Here is a 12,741-nt window from a genome sequence, read left to right on the forward strand (position 1 = left end):
TAACTTTGTAAAGCAAGAAATCATTTGGTAAATAATCTTACCGCTGACATAACATTTTTGTGTAGGTTTTTAAATGGAAGTGAAGTTCTACATGACTCTGATGCCATCACCTGTGGCCTGAGGCTTTCTCCTTTTCCAATCAGGGTGTCCTACAGTGATGTGAATTCCTGAATGTTGTCCACTTTGTCCACTTGGCCCCAAAGGGACTAGTTCCATCTGGAAAAAGAGTCCAATTGGCGGTCTGAGACAGTTACTAGGGTTCCATTCAATCTTGGACCAAGCAAATTGCAGAGAGGTCAGGCATGGAATTTCAGGGTGAAATGCACCTCCCTCTCTACAACCTTCTCTTCTTGACTTACTTGCCTGTCTATGGGGCTTTGGGGGGAAAGAGAGAGATGGGACAGTTATCCGGGGATCAGACTTTTATTAGATTGTTTATAACTGGATTTCTTCCTTTTTCAGATGGGTGAGTCAAACGAAGATATAGACCAAATGTTCAGCAATTTGCTGGGAGAGATGGATCTCCTGACCCAGGTAAATTCCCTTCCTTAACTTTCAAATGAGAAAAAAATGGGGTTAAATGGATGTAGGCGAAGGGTATATCGTTGTCCATTGTACCATTTTTTCACCTTCTTGTTTGAGATTTTTCAAAGTAAAAAACATTAAAAGAAAAAAATGGGGTTACAGAATTTTATTTTAATATGACAAGAGAGCTATCTTTTTAAAAAGACTGGAAATTGACAATATTATATATTCCTGATGTAACAGTGGTGGGGGAGAAAATAAACCTTTTTTCCTGTTTATACCCTTCTGAGTTCAGTTAATTGAATACCTGGGTCACACATACATTCTGTTATGGCAATTTTCATGCTCATCGTGTTCAAATATTCAGCCAGTGGAGGAATTTTCCCCAAGCAAACCTTCCACCACCACTACCACTAAACAGTTTCCCCTGCAGTTACCTTTATATAAAGACTAGTCAGCTCATCGCTTTCTGCATAAAGCACTAAAATAAGAATCATCCAGTACTCCTCAATATGATAGGGATCTTAAAGTTTTCTACAAAGTAAATGAAGAATAATCTATGTTTTTTTAAGTATTTATTTTAGGAAAAATAAATCAGTGTTAGTTAGCATCTACTTTATATTCCGTATAAAATTCAAGAAGGTTTAGATTCTATGAAAGAAGAGACAAAATGTGAGACAACAGGCTTAGAGAAAAGGGTGCTGACTAATAACCAGGGAGTGTTAGGATGGAAGCCACATTTCTGTAAATCAGAGGACCTTTTTCCTCCCCTGAAGAGGGAGGGCTTAATGAACATCTGTGGTCTCTTTGTCCATTCACTCACTTCTGCTCCATAGAGGAATGATTATTCTGATTGGTCAGAGTCTGGGATTTTCATAGTTGAGTGTTGTTACTCTAATTCAAGAAGAAGAGGGCCCCTTAGAGTGTCTTGGATCTGCTTTCACTGAAGGCCTTTCTGGGTTTTGATCTTTCTTCATTGCGCTCAGGTGAGTGGGGTCACAGGGTTTGCTTGGCTAAAACTGTGATTGAAAGAGTTCCTTCCTAAAACCGGTTTCCTCTCTCTCCTTTCCCTCTCTCTGTATTTTACTCAAAGCCTGTTACGTTACACATTCATGCATTCATGTTTTGTTAGAGAACTACTTCTAATTTCTGTAAGTAGCCTAGTAAATTATATTCCTGAGAAAAAAATGAGTTGGCAACCCTAATTGTGATGTTATACTTCCCAGTTATAGCATTTAAAAACCAACTAGTTAATGAATTTTTTTGTACCTTCTTGCACTAAATTTTTTTTTTCTGGTATTTGCCCCGTAGTTTCTCCATCAACCTCCCCCTTTCTTGGCAATTTTTGCAAGCTCATTCTGGTTTTTAGAATGAATTCTGCAGTTGCCGTCACTTTTCCCTACATTTTATCATTGATTCTAACTTGATTGGGTTCATTGTTTTTTAACTTCTTCTTGATTAATGGCCTTTTTTTCCTATGTATAACTGATGATATCTCATTAATTTATTCTCAAACCTATAATGATTGGTTTCCTTCAGAAATTTAAGACATTGAACAAGGATATTACTTACCAAATAAAATTAACATCAAAGAATGTACTCATTGTCATGAAAACATCATTAAACATTAAACATTCATGTTTAAGAACAGGTGAAATCACTTCTTAAACTGTGGATGTAAAAATATTTTTAAATATTAGCTTTTAAATCATACAAGCAGTCACTTTATCCATTAGAAAATAATGTTATTTACAAAATTAGTAACTTACTGTGTCTTAATTTCTTTTTAACAAGTTTTATTAAATAAGAGTAACAGCATTAGCATTTTACTGTGTAATAACAGATTGCATCCTGAAACAGCTCTTCAAGTGACTAAACAATTCCTTCCTTTGATGTCATAACTTAAATCCTTATGAATTGTATGTAGTGTATGTGTCACAATGCTTCATTCCCGGAAATTTTTTGTTGTCTCTAAAAATGAACAACCTCATTCTCATCATTTGACCTGTTTTGTTTCAAGATGTACCTTCTAGAATAATTTTTAACTTGTCATTTTCTGTAGGAAAAAAAAATCACCTAAAGCATGTTCAAGTAAGAATACAGTTTTTAGAGAACATATTTAAAGAGAACATGTACAAGCAGCAAATGATTCTTTACTTAATGATTAAATTGCACTGGAAAAATATTAGTATCATGAATAACTTTGGGGGTTGGGATCCGTTTTCACAGAGTTTAGGAGTCGACACTCTCCCTCCTCCAGAACCTAAACCGCCCAGAGCTGAATTTAACTACAGTGTGGGGTTTAAGGATTTAAACGGTGAGTATCATTTCTTTTCTTAAGTAATTTGAAATGATAACAATGACTAAAACTGTACACAACTGTAATCTGAAAACAAAATTTAAGGAACTTGGACACCATGACAAGTATAATTTTTAAAGCCCTGGATTTCATTCAGATTGAGTGCTGCTGTTTGGATTGAATTGAGAGGCCAAGAAGATATTTTTGCCTGTAATGAAAAGGAACACTGTCCTGTATTTGCTGAAAGTCTCAAAGCTTTGTAATATATATATTTTTTAAAAACAGAGAGCTTCTTCTTACTCCTAAGCCATTACAGTAATAAGGTACAGTAGTATAAGAAAATATTAATAAGGAAATGTCCCTTCGAGGATATTAATGAACTGCCCATTTCATAATGATTGAGAATATATGAATAGATGCTTCAAAATATATTTTAATTAATATATATTTAATATATAATATAGTATATTTGCTCTATTTGACATTTTAGTCTCCTCAAGTTTGTCATATTTTATTAACCAAAATCTCTCTTCCTACTTAGTGCATTGACAATCTTTAGCCCATGTGCTACTCAAATTACAATGAATCTTGAAGTAATTGCTTCCAAATTAATGAGAATTCACTGCAGCTCTTGGAAAAGATTTTCCAAAGACTTGCAGCGCCAACCAAAAGAATAAAGAACAAAATAATAGAGAAGCCCAGTTACAGAAATCCAGAGTTCCAAGTTTTATTTCCATTACTCACTGGGTTCCTTTGTTTCTGTCATTTTCAGTAATTTTTCGATTAAACCCTGAAGGTTCGAATACCTGTATCTTGATAAATTATAGTACATCTCTTCTGATGTCCTCTTTTTCCCACCCTCTTTTCTATTTTCCATAGAAACTTATTATTTCTGTCAGTCGTTTCCATTGCAACATGGAATGATGGTAACATTCATGACGTTTCAGAAAACCAACACACTTTTGTCAAATTATGACGTTAATAGAGAACATGTACTTGCACATATGAACAGTGCTGATTTGCCTGACACGCTCATAACAGCTGAATAATCAGTTCAATTAAAATTAAAATTTAATCAGTAATTTAGTTGTAGTAAGCTCAACTAATGCTTTCGAAGCACTTATTACCTAGTATCAAAAAATTACTGAAAATGTCAGAAACCAAGAAACCCAGCCGTACATAAACATAGTCATGTTAAATGACAGTAACAAGAAACTCGTGTCATTAAGGAGACAAGACCATAAAAGGTACTGATATGTACTGAAAATTAAATTTGTTGGGAATTACAATAGGAATAGATTTTTTTTTTTTACTGTCTTCCCTTAAAACATTGCTTAAAATGAGTCAAAAAATATTTCACCCAAAGTTATTTGTAGAGTTAACGATAAACTTCTGAACAGAATCCCCAATTCTTTATCACTCAATCCCATACCAATATGTTGAGGATTATAATTTGCTTTGGAAATTGTTACTATATGTGTTACTGTGGGAATTTTGTCCCTAAAATTTTTGTAAAGGATTAAAATCATTTGCTGTGTGTCTATAGTCACAATGTAATTGATGACACTAGAAAATTAGGAATATGCTTCATTAGTTCTACACATATTTTCTCTGAGATTTTTAAAATTTCACTTAATTTTATGAAAAGCTATATGCAAAACAGCGGTGGCTTAGAAGGAAAATGCTTTTTACCCAGTTAAGAGATCCAAACTTCAGTCCAAGTGCTGTACATAGAACTATTAGCATGAATGTAATATGCTACATGGCGTTTATGCTGATGATGTTTGGCAATAAATGATTTCACCATGCTTTCTGCTCATTTGTTTCTGAGAGGGCTTCACTTCCCCTGCCCACATTTCCTCCATCCAGTTCACGCTGCACACAGCAGCTAGAATTCTCCCCCTCGTGATCACTTGCACCTTGCCCCTACTTTGTTCATCACACTCACCATCCGGTGACTGCCTGATGGACAAAGTGCTGTAGCAACATGACTCACTCACGGCCACGGCTCCCTGTATGCCACGGGGTCTAATCAGCTTTCAGGATCTCAGGTCTTATCTCCACAGCAATCTCTCACGTGGAAGAAATTCCAGTGAAGATCGTCCTCCCTCCCCCCAACTCTGAAAATTCGGGTATGCCCTTTCCTTTAAGAGTTAACTCCCAGCTCACTGTCTTAGGAAGTCTTTACCACTTAATCCCAATTAAAAAAAATTTTTTTTTCATTCCTTAATACCCCCTTGGTGCTTTATTTCCTGCTATTGAATATTTACCATTAACTGCTCCTTTTGTGATGTGAGAGTCCCTACAGTCGGATGGTGTGCCCACAGAAACTCTGCCTTCACCCCAAGTCTCAAGGCGTATTAAATAAATCCCAGTCGGTGGACACCTACTTTCTTCCAAGTATATTTATCAGTGGTGCTCTGTCTGCCCTCCAAAGACCTGGGGAGAATTTTCCAGCCTCTCCCCTCCCCTACTTTCTAAAACTCTAAGATCTTGCACCAGAATGTACAAGAATTCTCTACTTAGGCATCTAATCAGGTGCTTGGAGTTGACTTTATAGCTGACCTGTGAGGTCCCAATGTAGGGAAGACATTCCCCCGTTTTTTTTTTTTTTTTCTTTTCTCTGCTTTCTTTTTCTTTTTTCTTTTTTTTGTTTTTTGGAGGGAAGGGATTTTTTTTTAGCTTTATTGAGGTTTTTTAAGTTCATTAATTAATATTTTTGGCTGCGTTGGGTCTTCATTGCTGTGCACGGGCTTTCTTTAGTTGTGGTGAGCAGGGGCTACTCTTCGTTGCGGTGCACAGGCTTCTCATTGCAGTGGCTTCTCTTGTTGTGGAGCACGGGCTCTAGGTGCGTGGGCTTCAGTAGTTGTGGCGCATGGGCTTAGTTGCTCTGTGGCATGTGGGATCTTCCTGGACCAGGGATCAAACCCGTGTCCCCTACATTGGCAGGTGGATTCTTAACCACTGCACCACTGGGGAAGTCCCAATTGAGGTTTAATTGACAAAATTGTAAGATATCTAAAGTGTACAGTGTGATGATTTGGTGTGCAGGCACAGTGTGAAAGGTTTCCCCCCATCAGGTTAATTAACACATCCATCACCTCACCTGTTTCCTTCTTTTTTTTTTTTAGTGAGAACATTTAAGTTCTACTCTTTCAGCAAATTTCAATTATACCATACAGTGTTATTAACTGTAGTCATCATGTTATACTTAGATCCTCAGACCTTACTCGCCTTATAACTGAAAGTTCCTATTTTACCAGCCTCTTCCTATTTCCCCCACCCCAGCCCCTTGCAACCAGTACTCAAATGTACTCTTTAAAATGACCTTCGTTACATTTTTCTAGGTGCAAATTGTTGTCTTGACCATTAACGTGATTTTCCCTATCAGAGTCCTTAAATGCACTGGAAGACCAAGATTTAGATGCTCTCATGGCGGATCTGGTAGCAGACATAAGAGAAGCTGAGCAGAGGACAATCCAGGCCCAGAAAGAGTCCTCTCAGAGCCGACCTCATTCAGCATCTCTGGATATACCAAGTTTCAGTGGTGCAGCCTCTCTTGATTATGCAGCAAATGTTGCTGCACCGGGTATTAGCCAATATGAGGATGACTTACCTCCTCCACCAGCTGATCCCATGTTAGACCTTCCTTTGCCACCACCCGCTCCTGAACCGCTCTCTCAGGTAAGTCCGTGGGGTCAGGACTGTTGACCTCTGCCACCCAAGATCTCTGACCTTCTTCAGAGTGGCGGTTACATTCAAGTTTGTACGCCCAGAGCTCTGAGACTCTAAGAAACAAGGATCCCAGATGTGTTCATTGCAAAGCCAGAGTCTCCATAAAAGGACACATTGGTGTGTATAAAGAACATATTAGGGCCATATTCAGGAATTGTTATAGTTAGGCTAAAATCTATATTTGTATGCAGCTTTCCCTGATAATACTCAACCTTTTGGGGTCATGTTTTATTAACTTGGTATGAACTGTGGAAGTGATTTATACATTTCTGTGTCCCTGGTCCTAGTCCAGTACATAAAGAATAGAAGGCATTCCTTACATATTTCAGAATTGAACTAAATGGAATTTTGCTGAATTTGGCAGCCGTATTCAGTAGGGCAAAGATATCTATGTATCACGTGTAAGGTCATAGTTGGGAGGGGCATTATGGGGCGGGTAGGTGATGAGTGCTTGATATTAATAGATTTCTGGGAAGTTCATATTGTCATTACGTTGGGCGTTAACTCATACCTCTCATCCATGCAAGAAGAATGCTTTAAGGATTTTTCTTAGAGTAAGCCACTTTTAAAATATTTTACAGTAAGAACCTAGCTCTATTTCCTGTGGCTTCTGCATTCGTTGTACTGGGTGATGATCAGTATTCCTAAATACGACCCTAGTAACCCTGAAAGTCCCTACAATGCCTTTTGATTGAACAAATATGAAATATAAATCAAATATTAAATCCTACTCATTGCTCTGTTGTGTGATTATTGTATAAAAATTATTTGAAAATTGGTGATCCATATAGAACAGAGGCTCTTTTTCCCCCAATTTTATTGAGGTATAATTGACATATAGTATTGCACAGACTTAAGGCATACAGCATGATGATCAGATACACATATATTGAGAAATGATTACCATAGCGAGGTTAGTTAACACCTTCATCACCTCATAAAAAGGTAATTACCTTTTTGTTTTGCGTATGGTGAGAACATATAAGACCTACTCTCTAAACAAGTTTATAATACAGTACTGTGAACTGTAGTCACCACGCTGTACTTTAGATCCCCAGAGCTTATTCATGTCATAACTGGAGGTTTGTACCCTTTGGCCAACATCGCCCTATTTCCTCTGTCCCCAGCCTCTGGCAACCACCATTCAACTCTCTGTTTCTATGAGTTCAGCTTTTTTAGATTCTCACATATAAGTGAGATCATACACTATTTGTCCTTCTCTGTCTGACTTATCTCATTTAGTGTAATGCCCTCGAGTTTCATCCATGTTGTCACAAACAGCATGATTTCCTTTTCTCTTGGATAAGTAATATTCCATTATATATCGACACCACATCTTCTTTATCCATTCATCATCAACAGATACTGAGGTTGCTTCCATGTCTTGGCTGCTGTGAATAGTGCTGCCATGGACATGGGAGTGTAGATCTCTTCAAGATAGTGATTTCATTTCCTTTGGGTAGATACCCAGGAGTGAAATTGCTGGATCATATGGTAGTTCTATTTGTAAGTTTTTGAGGAACTGCCATGCTGTTTTCTGTAGCAGCTGTACCAATTTTACATTCCCACTAACAGTGCACAAAGGTTTCCATTTCTTCACTTCCTCGCCAACACTTTTTATCTCTTGTCTTCAATAACAGCCATTCTAAAGAGCAGAAGCTCTTAATATAGGGTCCATGAAGAAGTCAAGGAGTCTGTGATTCCCAACTGTATGCAAAGTCAAATGCATATGTGAAGCTTTATGGGCTTCATTGCTTTAAACATATTCCTAAAGGGGTTTGTGGCTCAAAAACAATATAACAACTACTGGTATAAGAAGTTATATGTCTGCTTTGGGCTCATAAAATATTTCACTCTCTTTTCTGCCTGCTCATGTGTTTGTCAGTAGTTTGTTGTGTGTTTTTTTTTTGGTGAATTATAAGTTTAAGTTTGATTGGGGTAGGTAAGGACCCTTTAGGAATCTAATAAAAACTAAGAATCCCAGAAAACACATACTAATCCAAAGGAATGTATATAATTTCAGGAAGTGCTCAAATCCCTTGAGATTCACCTATAGATTCCTCAGGTTAGACCCAATTTTGAGCCAAACAGAGATTTTTGCAGACTAAATATGTGAAACTGTGAGTCATCATTTCATCTTTTAAGTTACTATTCCTAAGATATAAAGGGTGACTGTCTTCTGTATCTCCGGGTTGAAGATTTCTGTTACAGTTCCTTAAATTTTGAAAATCGATCATGTGAAATTTGGTGCCCTCTATAACACAGCCTTTTGTCAACTTAAAGTGACTAAGACACTAACGGTGGCAGGGGTACTTACTCCCTGGTGTTATTGATGGGCTGTGTTGAGTCTTGTCATTTTACAGGAAGAAGAAGAAGCCCAAGCCAAGGCTGATAAAATTAAGCTAGCGTTGGAAAAACTGAAGGAGGCCAAGGTCAAGAAGGTAAATTATGAATCACTTTTACATGGGGCAGTCAAATGAATGACTTTTTATTATGCTTAAGGCTAAAAAAATTTTTTTAATTTCGAGTGGTGCTTTCCAATGAGTTGTCGTTTTTTAAATTTAAGGACAAAGATAAATTACTCTTTCCATGACCTCACTTGGCTCATTTGTAACTGATAAAGAGGGGACCTATGTTAGTGTAAATGTGGAGGTTTCCAAGTCTCTACCCCCAGGTCTCCCTCCCCTAAGGATGCCCTCTGGGTTCTGCTCACTCTTGGGTAATTGCAGGTGGCGCCCCCTTCTGGGGGCGAGTTGGCGAGTCAACTGGGTCAGAGTTCAAGTTCTAGTGGCATCACCTCATTTCCACGATTGCTTTTGTGCATTTTATATACCCCCTGAGGCAGCCCCCAGCCTGCCCTGGATGTCCACGTTCCCTCCTGAAATACCAAATGTTCTTTTGTCTAGCGCTGTGTGTTCAAAGTTGGCATAAGTTTTGAGTGACCTGCCTTGACCCTGTTGTCCCAATAAGCCTGTAATTTATCGTGCTTTTTCTGTAAAGCATAGGTTTTTCTGGAGACACAAATATTGTATTATATCAGAGACACATGTATTTAACCTCAGTAGAATCATCTACCTAATAATAAAGTGTTAACATTAGTTAGTTAGGTAAATTAAGAGAAAGATAAACAGTCTCACTTTGACTCCTGAAGCATATACCGAGGCTGAGACTCATTAAGAACTTTTTACTTACAGTTGGGTGAATTATTCTTTTCATACAGGGCATTAGATTTTATGTTCCTGCAGCACCTCTCATGGTTCCTTGAATGAAGGATTTCAGTACATGTTGATCAATACTTAATAAAGATTCCTTGACTACCCCAGGATCCAGACTTCCAAGGTTCATCTATGAGAATTTTTCCAGATCATTCTGGTTCCATTCATTTCAAGCATGCATGAACCTTTTTTATCATTTTTCTTCCCCATTCTCTACGTGTGATTGCATTCTATGGTCGCTTATTGAACTGATGCATCCTCGGCTGCCTTCTCCCACCTTGTCCTCACTCTGTGAACCCCTGGTTAAATCCAGCCTGGGCCTTCAGTGCTGCCTGAGCTTCCGAGTCCAGTCTCTCTCCCACGAACCTAGAAAACTATTTCCACCTTGTCCTCTCTCTGAAAATCTCCAGTACCTCCTTCCTCTCCCACATTTTCTCAGCCCATTGCACTGAGAAGTAGAAGCAATCCAAAGAAAGGTTCTACAAGCTCCCAACACATTTGCCTCCCTACCCGCCTGCACTTGTGGCAGGTGGTCCATGGTCTTTCCTGTTCCTGTGCATGGACTGTCATGTTTCTAAGACCCGTCCCCCTCATGTGATTCTCTTCCCACCTCTTTTCTTGTCCCTCCTCTGCTCAAGGATGTCCCCCCCAACACACACAGTAAAGCCCACATCCTCACAATGACATCAAGCCCCTGCATGATCTGGTTGCCAGCCCTCTCCCTCACGCTCTGTTCTAGCTTACTGGTCTCACTGCTGCTCCACAGATGTTCCAGGCCTGCCTCTGCCTCAGGACCTTTGTGCCTTGCGTTCCCCCTGCCTGGAAAGCTCTTCCCCAAATTCCAGTGGGTTCTCTCTGTCCCTCGCTAGGTCTGGTCCCCTGCTCAGTGCCATGCACACACACATCCCTGACATCCCTTACCTTCCCCTGCTTTCCTTCCTCCTCATCCAGCATACTGTCCAGTTTACTTGTTTATCCTGTTTAATGCCTGCCTCCCCTCCCCACCCCCAGGGAAGCGCCTCCAGGGAGTTTTGTGTTTTCTTTACCGATGCATCCTCATCTCATAGAACAGGTGCTGGGGATACAGAGAGGTGAACCAGTCAGGTGAGGTCCCTGCCTGTGTAGAGTTCACTTCTAGCGGGGGAGAGAAGTGCTATGAAGCAAATAAAGCCGGAAGGAGTGATACTGCCCAAGGGAATCTTTTTTTTTTTTTAACTGAGGTAGCATTGGTTTATAACATTATGTAAGTTTCATGTGTACATTCTTATATTTCTGCTTCTGTATACCCTGCAGTGTGCTCACCACCCAGAATTTAGCTTCCATCCGTCACCACACTGTTGGTCCCCTTTACCTCTTGAGCAAGAGGGAAAATGGGAGGAGCTGAGGGCAGGTGGGGTCACAGGGTCTCACAGGTCTGAGGAAGACTTTGGAACATATTGTAAGTGCAGTGGGAAAGCATTTGGCCGCACCACGCGGCATGCGGGATCTTAGCTTCCCCTCCAGGGATTGAGCCTGTGCCCCCTGCAGTGGAAGCGCAGAGTCCTAACCACTGGACCTCCAGGGAAGTCCCCATATGAGGGTTTTTAACAAGGGATAATACATGGTTTTTAAAGATCATAGTGGCCATTGTGTGGAAAATGGATTGTAGGGGAAGGGATGAGAGCAGGGTGACCTGTTTCATAGCCGTCTCTCTAGCGCAAGACCTCACTGTAGATAAACATGTACTGAACCAAGTTACAAATGGATGGCAGGGGAAGATGGGCTGTCTTCGGTTGCCGACTTTCCCTTTGGAGATAAAAAGACGAGAAAATGAGTAAAAATACAATTCATAATTATTTCAACTATTTTAAACCACTGGATGGTTTATAAAATGGGGGCCACGTTGGAGATACTCTCAGAGGATAAATGAAAAGAGAAGTTAGTTCTTAGATAAAAAGGTAGAACATGGGACTTCCCTGGTGGCGCAGTGGTTAAGAATCCACCTGCCAAGGCAGGGGACATGGGTTTGATCCCTGGTCTGGGAAGATCCCACATGCCACAGAGCAACTAAGCCCATGTGCCACAGCTGCTGAGCCCGCATGCTGCAACTACTGAAGCCTGTGGGCCTAGAGCCCGTGCTCCGCAACAAGAGAAGCTACCACAAGGAGAGCCCGTGCTCCGCAACAAGAGAAGCCACCACAAGGAGAGCCCGTGCACCGCAATAAAGAGTAGCCCCCGCTTGCTGCAACTAGAGAAAGCCTGAGCGCAGCAACGAAGCCCCAACGCAGACAAAATAAATAAATAAATAAATTTTAAATATAAAAAATAAGGTAGAACAACTAGCATATTTGGCCAGTTTGCCTAACTGGAGATGAAGAGAACAGGGAGGAGGAAGCAGTATTTCCACAGAACTTTGCCATAATTTAGTTGAGGTGAATTGTAACAGTAGCAAAAAGCACCACCTGCCTCTAGTCAACAAAGCAGATGTGAAACAGAAGCAGTTCTGATCAGTGGGAGAGGAAAGAAAATTAAGAAGCTAAGGTGTATATTTTGTCTGACTTAGGACACTCCAGACTTATTTCTAAAACCAAAAGGCTGTCTGGCACAGAACATCAAAAAAAATAACTGAGTCATACTCATCCATTAATAAAGTAACTAAGATGTACTAACACATAAGCTACAACATGTTTTATAAAGGATGGAATCAAGTTTATCTGTGGTACTTTGCCCTCAAGTATTCTGTGATGTGTTGACATCACTTTGGATCATGAAGAATGACGTACACAGTTTGTGTTGCAAAGCTGTTGGAACTGGAAACAGAATCGGATTCACTCATTCATTCACTTTGTTTTAAAGCTCTGTGACACAGGAGACCAATTCCATTTGTAAATGTTATCATAGAAGCAAAAATGTATATATTGCAAATGATTTAGGGCTGGGATAATTTTGTATTTATTAGTTTGCAAAAGAAAAAGAAGAAATGATAAA

At 39.6% G+C, this 12,741-nt stretch overlaps 1 protein-coding gene across 1 annotated transcript in view; it reads left to right on the forward strand.

The window, feature by feature from the left end:
- Nucleotides 1-462: 462 nt before the first annotated feature.
- Nucleotides 463-12,741, forward strand: part of APBB1IP (amyloid beta precursor protein binding family B member 1 interacting protein) — a gene marked incomplete at both ends in the record, with an annotated part of 59,677 nt that continues 47,398 nt past the window's right edge. Inside the window, 4 exons of the mRNA XM_079699791.1 lie at nucleotides 463-534; nucleotides 2,755-2,842; nucleotides 6,216-6,508; nucleotides 8,923-9,000. Coding sequence (XP_079555917.1) covers nucleotides 463-534; nucleotides 2,755-2,842; nucleotides 6,216-6,508; nucleotides 8,923-9,000 — 531 coding nt within the window. The remainder of the gene's footprint in view (nucleotides 535-2,754; nucleotides 2,843-6,215; nucleotides 6,509-8,922; nucleotides 9,001-12,741) is intronic.

Source organism: Hyperoodon ampullatus (genome assembly GCF_949752795.1).
Source record: "Hyperoodon ampullatus genome assembly, chromosome: 3".
Lineage (NCBI taxonomy): Eukaryota > Metazoa > Chordata > Mammalia > Artiodactyla > Ziphiidae > Hyperoodon > Hyperoodon ampullatus.